Source organism: Trachinotus anak, unplaced genomic scaffold (genome assembly GCF_046630095.1).
Source record: "Trachinotus anak isolate AG129_WGS33_773 ecotype Australia unplaced genomic scaffold, CSIRO_AGI_Tana_v1 ptg000031l, whole genome shotgun sequence".
NCBI lineage: Eukaryota > Metazoa > Chordata > Actinopteri > Carangiformes > Carangidae > Trachinotus > Trachinotus anak.
The window spans coordinates 7,395,021-7,417,920 of NW_027273882.1; the positions used below are offsets into that span (position 1 = coordinate 7,395,021).

A 22,900-nucleotide genomic window follows, 5' to 3' on the forward strand; every position below is an offset into this window, starting at 1 on the left:
CTCCCTGTGATGTTTACAGCCATATAAAAAGAAAAAAATGCCTCAAAAATAACCTTAAGAAAACTTTTCAGAAACATTCAGAAAAAGCTGCCTGGACATAAAAAGGGCAGTGGAGTGTTTTCATGAATGGAGCATCCTAACGTTTGGTTCAAACTGCATCACTGTACGGAGGATCTAATGCTTCAGTGTCTGCACCGTCTCAGCAAGAATGAGCGATGCATCACGAATATAAATGCGGCCTCCATACGCATGAAAGTATCAGATATTTGTACATCAAAGACATTAATGTTCCGGTGAACACCACAGAAGAAAATTCGCCTCAGCCTGTACTGTACTGGCAGCAGCTCTGACAACACACCGAGCCGTCATCCCCTGAATCCCCTCAGGTTATTTTTAAATTTTTTTCTTTTGTCCTTTTAGCGCATTTTTTTTTAGGAGAAATGATTGAATGGCGCCCAGCGCTGTGGTTCTTGGTTCCCCTTGTCTTTGGTTAAGGTGACACATCACAGCACATATCAAGGTGAGATGCTAATTTTTTACACATTTTCTGTGTTTTACTCGCTCTAGTAACAACAGGTCAGTCAGCCAATCAGAAGAGAGGATTGTTTTCTGAGTGATCCAATAAAAATATAGCAGATTTCAGGTAAACACTGTAAGGTTGGCTGGTGGGTCCAGGTGGGCGGCGCTTGGAGCGTGGCTGAAGGCGGTGACTGCTTTGTTGTGACATCACAAAGGTCCAGAAGTCCTGACGGCTGGTTTTAAGGCTCAGTCTCTGAACACAGGCTGTGTGTATTTCTCTGTGGACTGAGGCTTTGATACTTTCACAGTATTAATATAGAACCTAGACCTGCTTTATAATCACAAACACATGGACGTCTACCTTTAGACTGTGTGGAGCTTTAAATAAAATTAATTAACATTAATTAATATTATTTTGGATATTGCTCAATACTACATGTCATATTCATTTTTAACATAAGTTAAGATTTTTAGACCCTCTGTCCTTCAGACGTCCTGTTGAGGCCTTTGTTGAACCTGGCAGCTTCACTCTGACCACGAGGACCTCAGTCTGTCGGACCTGTACTTGGTAAAGGTGCCAAAATCAGGTGCTTCCTAAAGATGCTGCGTGTAGCGTTTTGCAAGCCTTCATACATCACTGTCACATTAGCTGTGATCCCTTGATAAGCTGGTGTCGTTTTGGCACAGGTCTGTTAAGACTTGGCAGAACGCAGCTTTTGTGTCCTGTACTTTCTTTTGCTGCCTTGTGTTTTGCTTCTCTTGCACACTTGAAGACAGACGTATGAAACTTTATCTTTTATAATTTCCAGATGTTCCATTAAAAGCACATTATGGGTCCTCATGAGACCAGATGGACCTTATACACAACCACTGTGTATAAAATTTGTACCAGCTCAGCATGAACTAAAGCAGCAGCAGCAGACTTCAGGCTTGTCACAGGTGTAGTGATCAGTTTACTCACAAACTATTTGGCAATGCATCTTATTTTTGAGTTTTTTGTTTTTTGTTTTTTTTTGAAGTTCAAAAAGAGTTCAGGAGTACTATCAAGCTAAACGTTTCTGCAGATCACAAAACAACAACTTCTCTCTTCAAATTCAGAGTCGTGTACGTAATTTTTTGCTTCACTGCCTCTGAATATCGCCTCGTTTGCTGTGACTGACAGACTCACTCAGCTGTGCTGCTCTCCACTTGTCTGCAGCTTCAGCTTCACCCTGTCGCAATAACGTTGTCACTGAGTTTCTGATTAAAAATAAATAGATGAAATAAAAAATGCCATTTTTAATAGCTTTCAGTAGAGGAGCACTGGGTGGATTTCCTGTTTGGACAAACTGCCCTGGGGCTCGAGACCCTCAGGGGTCACGAGCATCCCTGTTTCAACTGTGGGTTGGAAAATTTGATGAACTTGACATTTTTTTATGGTGTAACGCACAATGACAACGGCAGCAGGTCTGAACCCTGTCGAGCCGTCAAAATCTAGTTTGTCTAGATTTGTACGCTGAATATTCCTACATTAGGTTGTGTGCAAATGACTGTAAACTAATTGAATATGTGAAGGCAGGTGGATAAGGACAGGAGTGCTCATTTGTCTCCTAATCTTCTTGTAACACTAAGATCCCTATCTGGTCATTTTGAGACGTCTAAATGAGAAATGAAGGAACTCAGATCACAGAGTTTCAGATTGATAAATCTCATCCATTGTACAGTTCCTCTCACCTTGAACTTGTTGCCAACGCTGATGAAGCTGAGTTTTCCCGCCTTCTGCTTGACGTCTTTGCTGTTGTTGGAGTTTTCGAACAGCTCGCGGACGAAGCGGTCCTTGGACTCGCTGATCAGACACTCCAGAGACATGTGCAGGGCGTCGTTGTTCTTCTCCACAAACTTGGTCTGGAAAAAAGGGACATTTTCAAACAGAATTAAGAACAGACACTGCACTGTTTTGTTTTTTTTACTGAAAGCCAACATGTTGCACACAATTTCAAATTTCAAAATGCTATTTTCTTTTTAATATTTAGTTTCTTGGCTGTTTGTTATCCTGCCCTGCTGCCTCTGCTCGCTGTGCAGGTGAAGAATAGTTTCCAAAGAAACAAATACCAGAAAACAGACATTACATAAGCCTTCCAGTCTCATGACGGTGCATCAACAGCTTTCTGAATGAGTTTATGGACAATTTCTTATTTTAGAATCTAATCTAATCTCATTTGAATGGTCACTGGCTCCTGTGTTAAAAAGCTCTGGTCAGGAGTGTTTCCCACAGTCCAGTGATCAAAGAAAAAGAAATAAATAATTTCATGTGACATTAATTTAAAATATGGCTCCAGGAAAGAGGAGCGGAGCCGTTTGTGAACGCACCGTCTCGTAGCACACGGCTCCTGCAAAGTGTCTGATAATAAATCCTTCATCGTCCCTCACGTTCCTGTGGACGGCCAGCTTAGACTTCCTGGGTACCTGAGACACACACACACACACACACACACACACACACACACACACACACACACACACACACACACACACACACACACACACACACACACACAGAGAGTCAATCACATGTGTGAACACGTACACAGTACACACAGTAAAACACTTACACTCAGCACAGTTCCTGCATATTTTCCATTTCCGATGACATGCTAATTCCCGTCCTGTCAATCAGTCTCGGCTGGAAATGAAGATTAAGAGTCTGCGTTCAGTAATTTAACTGTCAGCTACACCACATCACCCTGAGGCTCTGCATTATTCTCCCCTGAAACGTCCTGTATTAGCCTGAATATCAGTCTGATCATACGACCAACATCATCTTCTGCAGCATTTGTTTATGGATAAAAATATTTTGAAGACACAGTTTGAATAAACCAACATGGGGCAGAGACACTTTGTTTAACATATTCTTAATTTATTTTCATTTTAAAGTAAAGAAAAGTTTGTAAAATATCAAACTATAATCTGCAGTTTAGCTGTGATTTCGATCAATCAGTCGAAATAAAATTGATTTAATCGCTGGATCTTTTCAGTCGTCTTGAACCGGCCTTTTTGTAGCGTATGAATCAGGAAAAGTTCAGGAGAAAAACATCAGGTGGGGCAGCTTTTAGTATTTTTGCATCGAGCCGTTGGAGCAGTCAGCAAGTGTAGATATCTTTAATTTATTTATTGTCTTTTATTGGTTTATTCTTTTATTTTTATCACTTTTATCAATGTGTTCTTCTTGTGTGCCTTTATCAGCTCATCAGTCATTGAAGCACTACCCTGTATGAAAGTTGCAACACAAATACCAGAAGTTAAATATGAAACTGGTCTTTATGCTTCGTGTTTTTCACTGTTTTTCTCCTGTGACCTTTAAAGCTTCGGTCCTGTGCCTCAGAGACTCACCGTCAGCCGGAAGTGGTCCTTGTGTTTGCTGTGAACAGTGTCGGTGAAGTGCTGGTCGCTGGGCTGAGGTAGTCGGTTCTCTTCGTCCAGGATGTCCAGGATGCCGACCAGCTTGGCCTCCACCAGGTCTGCGGAGAGAGCCGGGGGGGTAAGCATGAGGAAGAAGCTGTGAGGCCTCTGCGCTGCTAACGATGATCTGCAGACCACCTGAGGCCAGCGGGCGACGCCACAAATTAAATGGAGGAGGGGGTGATGTAGATGATTAAAAATCTAAATTAAAGTTTAATCGAATGGGAGGAGGCGTGGAGATTATAACAGGTTCTCCTTGACCCGATGTGACGGGGAGCAGGGATAATACCACCTCACACCTCGGTGCAGTGTAACACACCTGGTTTATTTCATCAGTGCGACGTCAGGAAAGTTACTGCTGTGTCTTTAACATCAGAGTCAACCTGTTGGAACTGAACAGTGAAATAACTGCAGTGCTGCTGCTACCCTCACCGTCTTAAACAAAGCGTCTCTGTGAGTCATGTGTCCTGATGCGAACTGACACGCACTCCGAGGTCGTCTGAGACAGACTCACAAACCGACTCCATCAGACTAACCAAGGCTGGTGGATTCAGCTCTGACCAGCAGCTGGATTTTCGCCTGAAAACCCCACAAAACATTGCATTCATCCCTTCATCCCTTCATCCCTCCATCTACCCCTCCATCTATCCCTCCATCCCTGCACATACCCCTCCACCCGCTCTCAGTCACAGGAAAACACACAAACACATACAGGACTGAAACTGTGCTGAAAACAGACTGAGAACAGGGAGGAGCCCGAAAGAATCCATCAACTGTAATCAACCTTGAGAAATGAATGAATGAATGAACTCAATTTGATGGATAATCCTCTGTAAGATGAATGAATGAATGAATAAATTAGTTAATGTAAGAATAAAATTTGATGAGAAATATTTTCTAAGCTGAAAGAAAAGTGAATGAATGAATTAATGCATGAGTAAATGAAGGTATTCATTTAAATGGACAGTTTTATTCATAGTGAATGGATTAATGAATGAATGAATTAAATATGATACAATTAAAATCAATGGCCAATACCCTGAGCTAAAATGACATATGAATGAGTGAATCAAATTTGATGAACAATATTATACAAGCTGACAGACGACGAGTGTGTGAATCAAATACATTTGATAAGCAATGTCCTGCTACTACTGACAGAACAGAATGAATGAGTAAATTATTGAAGGAATTAAATGTTTCAGATGTTTGTTAAACAATTTTGTATGAAAATCAAATGAATGGATGGATGAATGAATGATTTTGTAGAAACAACTTTAGCTGGTGGAAAACAACAGAGTAAATGAATAAATGAATGAATAAAGAATTATTAACAAATTGTTGGTACAACAACATCTACAAGCATGGACTATGAAAGAATGAATGAATGAATGAATGAATGTTTAAGTTATACTTGCACTTGGACTAAGTTGTGAAGGAACTTTTTTGTGAACTCGTTTCATTCATGCTCGTTTTAATTTTCACTTTGTGTTGCTCGCACTCGTGTCTCTACTCTGCTCAATTTAATTTTCTGCTACAGCAGGCTGGATTTTTACGTTCTCTGGTTTTTGTGTGGACAAAGAGCGGCCTCTGATTTTACAACAAACAACAGGAACAGAACTAACAAACACATTTCTGCTTTGAGTCAGTGAACAGAGCAAACAGTCTGCGTTGGCCTGACCGCTGCCCCCCTCCAGCTGACTCTGCTGTAGTTAAGCCTCTAATATTGATGTGACTTCACAGAGCCGGACATCAGCAAAAAGCATAATTAACCTCCGTCACCTCTGATCACCTCTCACCCAGCTCCCTCCCTGTTTATGGAGTGATGAAGACACATTTCAGTCAACACGGATTCACATACTCTGTGGCTTCATCACTTTGTCTCTTTACTTCGTTCATGAAACAGCACAGAGGCTCCGGGGTCAAACTGCGGAGGGGCAGCCGTCGTAAAACAGATGGTGCAGAGCCAGCAGCGCATCTCAGCCAATAATGAGCAGCGTACGGCTGCTCATAAACACAGCTTTCAATGTTGCTGCCTCCTGTACAGCTCAAGAGGATTATCAGCACAAAACCCCTGAGTGAGAACATTACTAACACAAAGACCACAAAGTGCAACCAGCAGCAGCGACTCTCCAAAACCTCTGGCAGAGACTTAAGAAGGGTTTACGGGGAAGAGCTGAGAGATTACATGACTCATACATCTGAATAACTGAGACAGGATGAAAGACAATAACAGATGATACAAAGTCAGGAGCAAATCTCAAGTCAAATCCTAGGTCAGGTCCCAAGTTGAGATCGGAAAGTCCCACAACAAGACGGGGAAGTCACAACTCAAGTTTCAAGTCAAGAGCTACGAGTCCAACATCACATCAAAAGAAGACACATGCTGACATCAGTACCTGCCTCAGTAAAGAGAAGAAACCAGACAGTCGGCATCAAATACCTGGTCAGAGTTGATGTCTGGTTCTTATCTGTTATCTGGTTCCTGATTTATACCAACACATGGCCTTGAGATTGGACACTATAATGGAAACCTGCGTTGTTAGGCTGAGTAGACCCAACTTTTTGTGTTTTTTCTTCTAGTAGGTCTCGTCATGCACATTATATTCTGCACATCAGTTCAAATATCACCAGGAGAAGATAAATAAATGTTCACCACCTCTGCAGGGCAACTCTCTAGTTCAGCAGCATGAATATGTGAGACGAGCATTCATGAGAGCAGCGTGGTCGAGTGGCGGCTTCATACCTATGCAGTCCTGATTGTCGACGTAGTGAACCTCGTTGACTCCAAGCCCCTCCCTCTGGTACAGCTCTTGCTCCTGGAATGTAAACAAGATGTTTATAATGAGAAGTGTTAGCGATATGTGCGGCGTGTCTAATGAGGACGGGGACGACTCCGGGTGGTTCCTACTTCCTGTTTGTTATGTGAAGACCTCCAGCTCCAACAAAATTATATGTCAAACATCATTATTTGCTCCAATACAATAGAAATGTGCTGTTTTGGAAGATGCTGGACTTGGACAGGCTCGTTTTCACACTGACTGTGGCTAAAGGTTGTTTGGACGTTGGAGACGTCTGTAGATTTAGAGTTTCATCCGAAAAGCAGGATGACGACAAATTTGGGAGAGAAAACACAGACGACTGCTGTTATAAAAGAAGCAACATAAAACTCTCAAGCTCATGTTTCTGCAGCTTTTTGTCATATGAAAAGATTATTTTCTTTTTTCATATAAGCAGTTATCATCATAAAGCATGATTTATAAGTGAGAAATCATGTTTTGTAATGAAACCATCTCCTTTAAGAATGATTAAAGTTTAGGTTTTATGAGGCTTCTGGGTTTTGGAAAATAAATACTTTAATTCAAAAATGAGAAAACCACAATATACAGATGGACAATGACTCTCAGAAAATAAGCTTTTAAGCACAAATCAAAGTCCCAAGTCGTCCAGAGCTGTCTGCTTTGATTGGCCAGCGTCTGTAAGTGCGGCTGCTGGAGGTGAGGTGGTTGACTTTGGGCTTTTTCTTTCCCCTCAAGTGGAAACATGCTGCAGATTTTCGCTCTCACCTCTTTGAGGATGCGCTCGTTGAAGAACTGCTGCAGTTTCTCGTTACAGTAGTTGATGCAGAATTGCTCGAAGCTGTTGTGTTCAAAGTATTCTACAAAAAAAAAAAAAAAAAAAACAGCTGAGAGTTAAAAATGCTGCTTCACAGTCAAAGACAATCTGACAAGTTTCACTGTTGCAGGAAATCATGCAGTGTATAGCTGCTCCTTTGATCCCTGCGCAGTGAGCAGCAGTTTAAAGACTGTGAATCTTCATACATGCACAGTACTCCAGGTAAAATCAGTCACTGCCATATTCCACTGGAACTTCCTGCTCTTCTCTTTTCTTTCTTCTCTGTCACTTCACAGGAATCAAATAATAAACTTACTGTCTTCTACTGTCACTAAGCAAACATGAAGCTGGGACTGAAAAACTGAACTTGTGTTTAGAGAGTTGTCTACATGAAACTTTTTCTTTAACTGCTGACAAACAGATGAACAGACTGTCTGAGGCCTTGAAACCTTTGAAATTCTCATCCTGCAAACGTCTGGTGGCGGCTTTTTGATTTTTGCCTGGTGGTTGTTGATTCAACTGTGATTTGTTTTTAAAAAAGAGAGACTTTCATCCTTCATATTTCAGCGTTACAGTTTTTTGAGGGATACTGACCAAAACCAGCGATGTCCAGGACGCCGATGAAGTTGGCGGAGGAGTCGAAGGGGAAGCACTGGTTGACCCTGGTCACCACGTGGTCGAACAGGCGGCTGTACACGGCCTTCCCCAGGGCGTCCCGGGCGTTGTTGGCCTGCTCGACTTTGAGTGGCACTCTGGAGAAACACACAGAGGGGTGATATAAAAGCATCAGAATAATGCAGAGTGTCCTGGTGATTTAAAAAGAGAGAATATTTCGATGTGTATTTGAACGTCTATTTGTTGAATGGGGGCAACTGTTTGTTATTCGTTGTAGCATTTCCACTTTACTAAACTTTAATCAGTTTCCCATGCTCGATTGGTGATCTGGAATGATTTGTTTCCAGTGGGGAAATCTACAGTTAAAGTAACTTAAAAAAGACCAATGAGTGAAAACTGCTGCTGTAAAAAGGTTAAAATGTCTGAAGAGGTTTTTGTCTGCTTGTGAAATATTGTATGAGAACCAGTTAAAGTTGAACCACTTCAAGAAGCTGAAGAGTCAATTAAAGGTGGAGCACTTGTTTGAGTTCAAGTGTCACTTGAAGTTGAAGCACAGAGGGGTTGACAGAGCGTAAGAAGAGGTGCCTGTAACAAAATAATCAAAGCTCAAAGGTCCACTTACTAACTGTCCTGAGCTTTCAGTTGCATAAGATGCTGCATAGGACCAATATTTGAGCAAAATTTATAATACTTCACAGTAACATATAACGTAATGTACTTTACAATGGTTCAGTATTAATTCACAAAACTAAGAACATTCTCACTTACATCAGGCAACGTCTAATCAAAGAATAAGTAAGCAAGACTAAACTTTATGGTTGGTATTCAGAAAGTATTAAGGCCCAGTATAAAGGCTGATATACCTTTAACCTCAGCACTACCTTGTTAAAATGTGTCTAATTTAAAGTTCCACACAGTCTAAAGGTAGATGTCCATGTGTTTGTGATTATAAAGCAGGTCTAGGTTCTATATTAATACTGTGAAAGTATCAAAGCCTCAGTCCACAGAGAAATGCACACAGCCTGTATTCAGAAACTGAGCCTTAAAACCAGCCGTCAGGACTTCTGGAACTTTGTGATGTCACAACAAAGCAGTCACTCAGTCAGCCAGTCAGAGGAGAGGCTCAGATCCTCTCTTCTGATTGGCTCACTGACCTGTTGTCACTGGAGCTCCAGAGAGAAGCCTGAGATTTTGGTTCTTCAAACCACAAATATATCTTCTGATGGAGATCAACACTTCAAATAAAACACTGGTGAAGAATAAAGTGTGGGAGCTTTAAGAATTTAAGTTTAGTCTTCTGTTAAACACATTGAGCAAATGGCCTAAATTGATCGGTGTGAATATGAATCTGTCTCCTGGGGATAAGAGGAGTCTACTCATTCACCTGCAGACCAGCACTGGGTTTAAATGAACAGACCTTGTCTGACTTTTCAAGCAGATAATTGTGTTATTGGCAGCTGGGGGAAGAGAGATTGGGCGGGAGGTAGCGTTGACAGAAAGCAGAACTGGTGGCGAGCTCTGTGGAGCAGAGTGACTGTGTGCGAGCGTTCGGTTCAATAGCAGCAGACGGAAGTGGCCCGATCACAGAGGGGCCAGATAAAATGTACCACATTAATCTGTTTCAGCCGAAGCTTCACCTGCGGACATGACTTCAGCATGAGCGCAGTGCACTCAGGGGCAAACTGGGAAATAACTCAGAGAAACACTAGACAACACTGATTCACAGATTTATACTCACATTGTTCAACGTGAGGAAGTTTACTCTTGACTTTTGAAACAATGGTTTGATTTAAAAAATCTGCACTCAAGCTCTACTTACTGGGGTTTTCTGGATATTTCAACTTTATCTCCCAGACTTCATTCTCTTATGAAGACCCTGAGATGTGAATGAAAGCCTGGATACTTCATAAATGAAGTCATTATATTTTGACATTTAATCATTTCGCTTATGACGATCAAGTGGCAAAGACTGTATGTAAACATCACCTTGAAACCTGACTCAGCACTCACACAGCTCCTCACCTTCACCCCTGCCCTCCCTCCCCCACCTGCCATGTTTAATTCATGCCGCCGCCTCCTCCGAGCTGCAGCGTCGCAGCCAGAGGTTTTAATACTGCGATGAGACTCTCATTTAAAAACCAAGAGGTCTAAATGCCAGGGCAGCATAATGTCAGAACACTAATCATACAAGCAGCCTAATATGTATTCCCTATGAGCCCCTGCACCGTGAATGTTTTTCCTCTCTCTCTCTCTCTCTCTCTCTCTCTCTCTCTGTGTAATTACTGATGTCACCATGTGTAGAAATTGTGCTCTGTGGAGATGCCTCCTGGTCTGCAGCTGCTCCTCAAAGACATCATGAGAAAAAACGATTTTAAATTAGACTTTTGAACCGTAAGAAATGTTCTGATATCAAGCTTTGTGTTAATGTATTCTGACTCTGTTCTGCTGCATACATTACACTGGCATTAAGCCAACAGCCATTTTTATTTTATATTATATATATATATATATATATATATATATATATATATATATATATATATATATATATATATATATACACACACTGTATATACATATATATAGTTGAATTTCTCCCTGTGGGTTGTCCTTCTATCTACACTATGCAGAGTTTCTGACATTTGAAAACAAAACTATTTCAAAGACAACATTGGGATTTTTGAACCAGGGCCTTATTTTCTCATGTTCTGGGTATAAATGATTGATGGGGACAAAAGTCCTTGGAATCAGTGCAGTACCTGGCAAACACCAAACAGCTGCTGTAATGTAAACCACAGGGCACTTGTCCAAGTCAAAGTACGTCCACTAAAGTGCTTGTGTTTGCCCAGATTGCTACTATAAGTGTTCACTGTCATTATGGATAGGATTCACATGGAAACTGTTTAAGATCTTGTTGTTGTTGAACCAGCTGTTATGTTGCCACCAGACTTCATTACAAAAACATTTGAACTTGCAGAACACAACAGAGTTGCTGGGCAGCCTCTGCCTCAACCTGTTAGTTTGTTTGTGTTATTGTGTGTAAGTACAGGATCTGAATACTTTTCAAAGTCACACAATAACACAAACACACTGCCCAGTCAAGGCAGCAGTTGATCAGCAACTCCTGTGTTCTGTGAAGGAAAATTACTGTTTTCTCAATGGACTCTGGTGGCTTTGAACAGAGCGATATAACGTCTGTCTCTGGTTAAAGAAAAAGGTCTTACTAAGATCTTATGCTTCAGTAGGAACTCATTTCGTAATGTTGTCAGACATTTATAATAACAATCTGAGGCTGTCAGTGGCAAAACCGAGCGCTTACAGTGAACTCACTTTGACCTGGACAAATTATTTCTACATTGTGGGTCAGGTTTAAGGGGAAGATGAGTTGCAAAACACAAAGACAGACAGAGCCATTCAGAGCAGACCTCGCTAAAAAATGGAGTGCAAGGCAAAAAAGTCACTTTCACAATGTTTATCCTCCTCACTAAAGCAGAATATCATAGAATAAGATTTTTTTTAACAATAACTCTTTAATTTGATAGGTCAGGGGGGTAAATGAACATAAATTTGTGTAACAGTTAAAATGATTTTTTTGCAACCCTTCACATTTACTCTGCAGCCACTTGTCGGGGTTGGGACTCGCGGGTCAGAGACCACTGCCCTGTGCAAAATGAAACAGTTTTTATTTTTTATGTCAGTGGGACTTGTGTTGGATGGAGGCTGCGTTCACCTCAGACATGGCCTCAGCTACGAGCAGGAGATTTATGGTAGAAAATGATCCAAAACACTGAATAAATAAAGCCCGGACTGAAATTTAGATGGATGCAGTGAGGCTGCAGAAGTTTCTGCAGGTTTGTTTTATGACACGTCTCCCTGCCGGGTTGACTGCCTGATCCCCCCTCGACCCCACCTGCCGGGGACGCCCTGATTGGCATCTACAATTTTCTCTCCTCGTTTCCCATCGACCCAGTAGGATTATGTAGATGCTGCATGTACACAGCCAGGAATATTCTATCCACCTCTCTGCCTGTTTTATTATTAACCCAATGAATTGTTCAGTCTGAAAATGTCATAAAATAGTGAAAATGCTCATCACATGTTCTTAGAGAGTAACATCTTCAGAATCTGTAAAAAAAAAAAGTTTAATGAGATAAAACGGAGACAAGCAGCAAACACTCAACTATCGGAAGCGTTTGACATTTTTGCTTCATAAATGAAATACGATTAAATATTAATCAATTATCAGAATAGTTGTGATTAATAGAGACGTGTCTCTGTGCGATATCATTCTGTCTGTGTTTTAACGTCACCATGTGCCATCATTAACATGTCGGACTTGTAGAATCCTTCAACACCAGACGCTGCCTGATTTCACTTCCTGAATATCAAGACGCCACAATTTATAATCTAAAACTGACCCAGTGTCGGTGTCATTAAACTTCTCTCCGGGGACGCCGCCGTGACCCAGGTGAGGGGAAGTCTGCTGTTAATAACTGCCTGAATACACATCATGAGACTTTGCGTGAGTTCGGCTCCCACAGGAGAAAATAAATTGTCTTGTTAACAAGAGTAAAATGTCGTCTGACTCCTTCACAGCACAAACAGACTGACTCAGTCTGGCTCAGCCTTAAAAGCATCGGAGGTTCGTGACAGCGCCGGCGGCACAGTGACTCAGTTTGTTGTCTTGTAATTAGGAGTCTCGGGCTGGAGTGCTCCTACAGGTGCATTATGCATTTAGTTTGTTTGATTTATTCTGAAGTGTGTCATCGTGCAATTATATTCCTTTAGTCTGGAGCCTGATGACCTGACGCGACTGTTCGACTAAGCAATGAGACATTTTCCATTCATCTGAGAAACCGTCTGAATAATGAGCACATATGTCTCCATGGCCGTTTCTTTGTTCACAGACAAAGAAATGTCAGCAGCAGGTGTGCCAGTTTGCAGACTTTAATGGTGCGAAAACTTTCTGACCACGACAAGTTGTCAACTATCAAGTACATGAGAGGCTGAGCCTGTCGCCAGGAGACCATAAACCCTGCTGCAAAAACAAAGATTACATTTGATGCCAAAGGTTTCCTGCAAAATCTGTGTTCAGCAACTACAGCACAGTGAAGGTTATGGAGGGAGTTTATTTACAGAAAATGAACTATGGTTAATTTTGATTGATGAAGGTCAAATTCTATCATTAACTGTTGAACTGGGACAGAGACTCTAATGAGCACCAACCTCCACACCCTTAACTTCCACTCAACTTTTTCCTGCCTTGACAATGAACATCAGCTTCGGACGTGAATCATGCAAAGGTGTTCAATATAAAGGTGATTCCCTACAGACGCAGCTGCTTTTACTGTTTGCGTCGGTGATGCAATGATACAAGGAGATAAGGTCAATTAAAAATAGTTTTTCTGTGTTTGTTTTTGTGTTTTTTTCAAATTTGTGGCATTTCCATCCAGATTTTCTTGTCAGTATATTTATGTGTAAATATGTGCAAATCAAGAACAAACAAGCACAAGATCTGGCAAGTATTTTTGGTGGTTATTGTGAGCAAAGAAGCTCAACCTTCACAAAAAATTACACTTTTCTCAGTGAAGACTTTCTCACATCCAAAGATCTTAAGTGCAGGTTCATTGGAAAGAGTCACTTCAGTCTTGAAAAGGAGAATATCCTAAATCCTGATGCTAAGCAAGAGCGGTGTGAAGGATATTCTTCTTTTCGAGACAAAAAAAGATTTCATTAAAACGTGCAACTATTATTTTGCAAAATAGTAATAAAAATGACCTGTGGACTCTCTGAGCATGTCATCAATGCAGTTTTCCTACAAAAGGACTGACTTCTACACAACACTGCACTATTATTTTATGAATAATAAAACTTGAGCTGTGGAATCTGTCAGGACATCAGGAATGAACTCCTTCTGTCAGTAGCAACAAATACAAAAGGCCTTCTACACAAAACTGCACTACAGTTTGCAAAACATTTAATTTTGCTCTAAATCACATTAAGTTCCACTGACAGGACTCTCTCAGGTTCCCTCCAAACATCATGTACAACATTTGCATCAAATGTGAAGACTGGACTGAAGTTAGTTGTTATTAGTTGTGTCATTAACAGCCACGGCTGCACAATTGTGCAGAAACACTGCAGAAACAAAGCAGAAGCATGTAGACAAAAAGTTGATTTACAGCCTAAATGAAGAGGTGATGTGATAACTGGTGCTGTGGAGAAAAAGAAGTCCTGTTGTCTGTTTGTATAATGGCAGTAAAGCTCAGCCTTCATCCCTCTCCTCTTCCTTTGTACCTTCCCTGTCTCCCACAGTGAGAGTGTTTACATGCACACAGTGAAACCAGCTTACTTCAAGGAATCAGGTTACACAGGAAATCCAACACCGCGTTTACTCTCTGAACGTCGCTCTCTCCTTTTCACTTTGCTTTACTGTCACGGCACGTAATGAGATTTCTGCTCAAGCGTGCAGAACAGAAAATAACACACAAATAAAGGAAACAAAAAGACAAATATCAGACTTTAATTCCTTCCCTCTATCTGAATCCCGGCTCCCTCCCACTCTGTATTTCCTCCTCTCAGCCCTGCACACACACACAGCCGTCTGCACCTGCTTACATAACCCAGACGAATAAATAACCAGCTTAGGTGATGCAGCCGGCTGGCAGGAGTCCAACCCGCCGCCTCACAGGAATTCACTCACTGTTCTCACTGGATCCACTTTTACCAACTGTAAAATTAAAGCAATAATCTGCGACGTTTTGGTTTAAATAGGTGGCTGCTGTGCTGCTGTGTTTAACACAACACTGAGTCAACCTCTATCCAGTTCAGGAAAACTGCAACCTCTGAATACTCAGCTTTTTAAGTGGGAGAAATGTGTTTTTATTTTTAGTTAGTTTGGATTTCAAACTAAGAGCTGAACAGGAACTATAGAAACTTCATCAACATAATGTCCAATGACAAAGACGGGGAGAGGGAGTGCAATACGCCCACATGACAAAAAGAACGACAACAAACCTGTGATGTGGAGTCCAGCAGTGCTGCACAAGTGCTATGCTAGCTAATTAAAAAGGTGTCAGTTCGTCTCACTACTACACATATGTAACATGGTAAAAGTTCAGTTTGGCTTGATTTCCTTTTATCTGGTGTAACTACCAGGTTTGCAATGAGAGTAATTATCATGGAAATTCTGGAATAAATGTGCATATTTCTTCTTATTTATACCAAGGCCCCTGAAAATACTTGTTTCTGATTGGCTGGTAGGTTTCCATCAGTGTGTTCACACTAAAATCAAAGTGGATTTTAGAGGTTGTGTTTGCAACATGTTAATTATTGAGCTTCAGAGGTGATGGCAGTTTCTATTCCCCCTTTCATTAAAGCTAAGCTACGGCTACCTGAACCCACCTCCTGCTTAAAACTTAACAAACAGATCTTCACTCTTCAAATGAATCAATAAGCCTGGTTCTTTTACCTTTTCAGCTGCCCAGCAGATGATTGACAGCTCTCTCCTCCATTCAGACATCACCACACCTGACTGGATGAACAGGCAGCTGTCCTGACCACTGTCGTCAGCTTCCTCCCACATTTAAGTAATTTTATATACATTTAAAGTTAGAAATAACCTGCCAATAATTTGCACATGATTAAAATAAATGAGGTATTTGCACCCATGATGGTCTTAAGGTTCTGTCTGTGAATTAGGACTCCATTTCCCATAAAACTCATAGTTCTACTGTGCAGCTTCCTGTCAGTCCTCCTGCTCCCTGGAGGGGATGAACATGTTGGAAACCATTTTTTTTCCTATCCCTTCAACCATCTGCCATCACCAGAAAGTCTGTTGCTTCATGGTGCAAAGAGGATCTTTTGCTTTCTCAGTCAAAGGGTTTTTCTTTTTGGCTTTAATGGGGAGAATAAACATGTTGGAAGTGATTTTTCCCCATCTCTTCCACCATCTGCCACCAGCAGAAACTTTAGATCCGTTTGCTCTGGAAGAACAGCACCCTCTCCGGGTTCGCCGCTAAAAAGCACTCCAGCTGATTCCCTTCGACATCCAACCTGGTGGATCTGGATATAAACTCTGCCACACTGTCACACTCCTGTGTTCGTGATGTGCAGATGCAGAACATTTAATCTGGTAGAACAAATGCAGGAAGCAGAGGGATAAACTCTCATACACGCCTTTTCAGAGAGAGTGTAAGCGACAGGCGGGGCGGCGTCATCTGCACCAGCTCCTCTTCCCTCAGATGAAAGAGCAGAAACCAACATTAGCGTGGGAGGTTTTGAAACTGAGGCGAGTGGTTTGGCATTCAGATGGTGTGCTGCCAGCTAAACAAGCACAGGCTTCAGAGCCACTGGGTTCAGGCTAAATGCAGACGGGGACTTGAGGGGGCTGTCACTCTGTCCGTGTGCGTCTGTCTTTACGTTTCTATATCTGACTGTTTGTTTACGTTGGATACATGTTGATGCTTTACTCATGATGATGTCATGATGCTTTAGTCATGATCTTCACCAAGATCCCTGCCAATGACAAACACGTTTTTAACCTCATTCATACGTCCATATGATGTTTTTCTATAATAATGACACATGATGAGTGAAATAATCAGAAATAACACCATGACTGAGTGTTTCCTCCTTGAACCAATGACAGTCTCATAAAAACAGATTCAGACAGTCAGGGATTCATACATCATAGAACCTAAGGAACCAATCCTGTCAACTTGTGGGGACGGGGGGCGGGGCTAAATAAACCTGAAACCTTGTCAGTACAGAGAGCCAGAGTTAGCATTAGCACAACCACTAACACTGTGTCAGCCACTGCCAGTTACAAGCTAACAAACAACATAAACAAATAAAAGATGCTAACTACGCTAACGGTTCTGATCCGTCTGCTAGTCTCTGATTCTGGTCTCAACAGGCTCCTCATCTGAGTCTGGGTCTGACTGAGGCTCCAATATGAGGCTGGACACCTGGAGCAAGCAGGTGGTGGGCGGGGCTTAAGGCCTGATCCAGGTCTCTCAATGAGGAAGTCAGAGTAGATGAGCTTCAGACCCACTTCTATATTTCTTTCACTTTTCATGTGTGAAAACCATGTTAAACTAAATATAAATCACGGCAGAAGATTTTTACAGAGCTTAAAACACGTTTGGAGAGGAATTTTAAATATGGTGGAATTTAAAATTATGAAAATAGAAACATAAAAAAAGAAGCTAAGAATGTAAACGCAGTGCTGACTGTTCACTTAGAGACATTGGAGAACATAAATGTTTAAGGCTACATCTGACAATTATCTTCAATATAGACTCATATATCCCAGAATCCCACAGTAATGACTTCAAAATATTTTGGTTTTGTCCAACCAACACAATTCACAGAGACATAAAACTGTATAAAACACATTCACATTTGGGAAGCTGGAAACAAATAATTTTTCTCTTGGTCACTGTCAGGATTGTTGGGGACAGCTGATTGTTTCAGCTCCAGAAATGTTTGTAACCTGCATTTAAAGGTGGAGTTTAGTTCTGTAACCACAGTAGATGTTTCTTCATGAAAGCTGTGTTCACTCTGCTCTAGATCCTAATACCACTCAACCTTCCTCCTCCTCCTCCTCCTCCTCCTCCGTAATGCTTCACAGGTACACATTTATCCTGTTAAGCTGGAGCAGGCCGGTGAAGCTGTGAAAGGTCCAAGCTGTCTGTCTGGTTGTTGTCACTGAGTCAACTGGTGTCAATCTGAGTTTAAAGTAAATTGTTTCATTTTATTTCTGATCCTTCAACTCAACAAAAGCAAAAACTTAAATCAAGAGATAAATATTTAAAAATAACTTTTTTATTTTACATTTATTGTGTAAAAAACAATAGTTATATCTACAGTTATGATGAGGGCAAGATGACTTCTGCAGGAACAACAACAACATAAAACTATTTAAATTCAAATTTAAAAATCTCTACCAATACTTGTGGATCACAATGGAACCAAACAATGAAATATAACAAAACAATAAAATTCCTGGAAAAGCTCAGTTGTTGTTTTATTGCCTTGTTCTTTTCTTTTGTTGCCAGGCTGATTTAACCGTTATGCTGTAAAATAATCTTTTTCTGTTCTCTCACTCCAACTGCTACGGCAAAGCTATAGTCTTTTTTTAATGTTAGATTTAAACTGTAATTGCACTTTATTGCTGCGATGTCTCTTATTAAACTGAGCTTTAAGCCCCAGTTGTTGGCAAGTTATTTTAGTTTTCTGTCTGTAAAATAAAACAGTGGTTACAACACTGTCCTCTCACAGTGAGAAGGTCCTGGACTGGCCAGAGAAACTGAGCCTTAAAACCGGCCGTCAGGACTTCTGGAACTTTGTGATGTCACAACAAAGCAGTCACCACTCTGAGCCACAGCCCCAAGCCCCGCCCACCTGGACCCAACATCCAACCTTGCAGGATTTGGTTTCTCTGAGTGTTTACCTGAAATCTGCTCCATTTTTATTGGATCACTAATAGTCAGCCAATCAGAAGAGAGGCTCAGATCCTCTCTTCTGATTGGCTGACTGACCTGTTGTTACTAGAGCTCCAGAGAGAAACAAATATATGTTCTGATGGAGATCAACACTTCCTCAACAAAAACCAAATCCTGGAAAATTAAATCCACAGCTCCCACAACCTCTTTCACACAAACAACACCGTGAACTCCAGTGTTTTCCTGCGGCAGGAGGAGAGCACCATATGTGCTCCAACAAACCAATTGTCACATTTAATTTAACACAACACATGTAAATTAGGCCTCTCACAGTTCAGTGTGTGGTTTCAGTATCTGGAGAGAATTTCAATCTATCTACACAGGCTGTGTAGCCTGGCGATGAGACAGGTCTGTGTCCTTGGTTTGAATATTTCCTTTACTGGATAAATAGATGTTAAGTATATAATTTACATATAAAACATATTGTAATACAAACATCTTTACACAGAGTTGGTCTAAACAAAGCAAAGAACCAAAGACAGACTGAGAACCACCACGTTCACAGCTCTGAGCTTCTTCCTCTAAACAAAACTGTGCTTCTCTCCACCTCGCCTTTCTAAATAGGGACCATTAATAATATTAGAGGAAGATGTATCCTATCAGCATAATTCATGATCCCTTTCAACATGGTGCGAAGCGTAAAGGTCGCCCTCAGTAAAACAGCCTGTAAACAGGAATCCCCCTCGCTCTCGCAGGCACTGAGGTGGAGGAAACGGCAAATGTGACACAATTCTCTCTGCTCGTGATTTGTTAATGGGCTTTTCTGTCTGTGTGACAGCAGAACATATGAAGTTATATGGAGGTTATTATCACATCACATCAAGATAGAGTTTCCAAGAATCTGAACCTGGTTAAAACATTGGTAAAAAACGTTTTACACTGACTGCAGTTCATAAAGATTTAACTTTAACAGCTCCATCACGAGCTGTGACTGACATGAGGAGTGTGGTTCAAACACGTCACAGAGATGAACTGACCCACAAACTGGCTTGGAGGTAGACAAGACAAAATTCTCACTACTGTGTGTTCACGAACATCCAACAAACACAACACCAGAGGAAACAACCCAAAAGCTCCTCTGAAACAAAGGCTAAGTGGCCAATCAAATCGTCCCAGGATACGAAATAAAAGGGAGGCCTGACTCCTGCTTCCTGCCAGCTGTGGACATGCAACATGACATTTTAAAAAGGTGGTACTTCCTCACTGTTTTCATCCTCACCAACAGTATCAACTTGAGGGACACGATGCTGAAAGCTTGTTAGCATTACATCATCAAAACCAGACAACAGTCTCATCTACAGCAGGTTTCAAACCCAAGACACAAACACTCATGTAAACAAGTATTTTGTCTGTTTACAGAGTTTGGTGTTGATCCCTCAGAATGAAAAGCTTCTTTCTGGAGCCGCCATCTTGTTCCTCTTGATCTTCAACAGTGGAAAGAAGGTCATTGTTGTCATCATCACACTTTTGAGGACGTGTTCAAACAATGCGATAACAACCACAACAAACAACGTCAGGAGCAGCTGTTTACTCAGCTCATTTCCCTGGCAACTGAAGAGTCAGATGTCCTCTGACGACAAACCTTCATCCAGTTAAAGGTTTTGTTTGAACATTGAACAATAACCAGAAGTGTTTCTGCAGAACATTATGATGTCACAGTGAAATTGACCTTTGACCTTTTGGATATAAAATGTCATCACTTCATTTTATCCCTATAGACATTTGTGTTACATTGTGTCATAAGTGAATGAATTCATGAGCTATGGCCGAAAACGTGTTTTGTGAGGTCACAGTGACCTTTGACCTTTGACTACCAGAATGTAAGCAGTTCATTCTTGAGTCCAACTGAATGTTTAAGTAAAATCTGAAGAAGCTTGAAACCTGAAACCACAACGCCTCCTGCCCTGACTGTCGCCGGCGCGGAGGAATAAAAAGTGATGGTGACGTGAGGACGTGAGTAGTCGACCAACAGCCGGGGCTCATGGGAAACTCTGACTCAGCTGGCAGGACACCTCTGTTTATACTCCACACACACAAACATGTCAAAGTCACAATGCCCTTACTGAAGTGGTCGCTAGGCCTTCTGGGAAATGCAGGAAGTCACTAAATAACTGTGGACAACAACCTTCCAGCAACATTCAGTCACTTGACCTTTTCAAATCAAACTAATTTCAGCATCCAGGCGCTTCAGTCACTTTATTCATGACAGCTGTCGGCGGCAGGATCCAGGTTTGGCTCTGGACCGTCGGACAGGGAGGTGAGTCAGCCGGCCACTAACCAGCACTGCTGCCGCTCCTCTGAGCCTCGTCTTTACTGTAAACCTCTGATGTCAGCTGAAGTGTGGAAGTGTTTGCGCGGCGCTCTGGACAGTGATAACGAGACCAGCAACACATCAACCATCTGCTGCAACCACAGCGTGTGAGGGAGATGACCTCCGCCTGGACGTGTCGCTCTGGATCAGACCCGCTAAGCTTTCATGTGCTAATGAGCCAAAAAGTGCTTGTGTTCAGTTAGAGTTACATTTTCATGTAAAGAGAGTGAAGACGCATGAGTCCAGATGACGCCATGAAACCGTCCAATTAAAACCGACATCATCATCATCATTTTCATCCAAAATGTAAATCGCATTTAAACTTTAAAGTTTAAAATTTAAAGTTCCCCACAGTCTTACTGTAATTTTCTGTTCACTTTAAAGACACGGTGGTTACCTTTTTATATGCAGAGGTAACCTGGTTTATTCCCTGACACCACAGCAGCTGAGGGAACGAGCAGCATGTCGATATGAAGCCTGTGAGAGGAAAACTCTGCACCAGCAGCTGTGGAGAGGAGGGAAGGAGGCTCCCAGGGCTGGAAAGATACTCTGCTGCTGTAAATGTCAGTGTGCAGGTGTGTGTGTGTTTGTGTCACTCAGTGCTAGATGTTTCAGTGTGTGTGTGTGTGTGTGTGTGTGTGTGTGTGTGTGTGTGTGTGTGTGGGGGTGTATGTGTGTGTGTGTGTGTGAAGGCGGGCCTCTTACTTGATGACTGTTCCTTTGGCGCCCCCTGCTGTCGTGAGCATGACCCTGGTGGTGAGGCTGACTCTCAGGTCCTCCTCCTCCAGGCCCAGCAGCTCGGCACAGTGCTCCAGGGTCTGACTCGACTGGTTCTTGATGGTGCAGCCGCCTGCGAGACGAGAAGAAGGGCAAACATCGTCAGCTGTGAGGCCGTGGAGTTCGCAGGTTGGCAGGAAGGACTGAGTGATTAAATCAAACAGATGAGAAAACCTTCGTGGATCTGTTTCTATGACCTTTGTCTCACCTTTGACTGAGACAGCCGAGGTTTTCACAAGGCTTTCTGGGTAATGTAGGAGAATCAATAACTGAAGATGTACTTGAGAGATTCAAGTATATCTCAGAGAATGAATAAGAAACAGCTGTGTACAGTAGATCACTGTGCTATTTCACTGTGCAAACCTCCAATCTCCAGCGTGAGCATCCGACAGTTTCACCTGTCAGAAAGTGGAAAGTTTGGAAAAGAGGAAATTTTCAGGAGCACGACTGTGTTCTGTGAACGTCAGCTGTTAAATGTGCAGCACTGACAGTTTCCACAGTCTCTCCCTGTCCACTGTCACACACTGCACACTTCATACTTACATCAATATATATTTATCATACTATATTTTATATTCTACACTATATTATTGCACTGTACACTATGTTATGTTCTAGTATTAAACCTTATATTAGTGTATTGGAGGTGATGCAATATACAGGTATAAAAAATGAAATACTGATATCATGTTGATAATACACTCTTCATTCAGTGTAATTGTTCTTTTTGTTGTCATGGTTACGGACTCTCTCTCCACCTCCCTACACTTGTATTTGAGTCTAATTCGTTTGTCAAAAAAAGAGACAAAACACACAATAAAGTAAAAGATGAATTTGATAACTTTATCATTATTATTACTTTTACTTTTTTCCAAAATGTTCTGTAGATATTATAATAATATCTATATGTCCTATGTCTATATTATATCACAAATTCTTGACCACGATGATCGTGGAGTGTAAATCTGACATTGTGACGACCCGACTGTATATTTCTGTATATTTTATATTCTATGTTATATCTGTATATGAATACAGACAAATGCTGCATATTATTCCTTAATGATTCTGTATATTCTATTTAGTTGCATGCTGTAATAATTACTCTTATATACAT

The 22,900-nt window shown here is 41.4% G+C and overlaps 1 protein-coding gene across 11 annotated transcripts in view; it reads right to left on the reverse strand.

Annotated features, from left to right (window-relative positions):
• Positions 1–22,900, reverse strand: part of LOC139612448 (unconventional myosin-VI) — a 121,501-nt gene that overhangs the window by 50,426 nt on the left and 48,175 nt on the right. For all 11 annotated transcript variants that reach the window (XM_071468034.1, XM_071468033.1, XM_071468031.1 and 8 more), the window contains exons 12-18: positions 21,712–21,856; positions 8,167–8,324; positions 7,524–7,615; positions 6,704–6,776; positions 3,889–4,016; positions 2,869–2,964; positions 2,233–2,403 (exon numbers count right to left, since the gene is read on the reverse strand). In XM_071468034.1, coding sequence (XP_071324135.1) covers positions 2,233–2,403; positions 2,869–2,964; positions 3,889–4,016; positions 6,704–6,776; positions 7,524–7,615; positions 8,167–8,324; positions 21,712–21,856 — 863 coding nt within the window. The remainder of the gene's footprint in view (positions 1–2,232; positions 2,404–2,868; positions 2,965–3,888; positions 4,017–6,703; positions 6,777–7,523; positions 7,616–8,166; positions 8,325–21,711; positions 21,857–22,900) is intronic.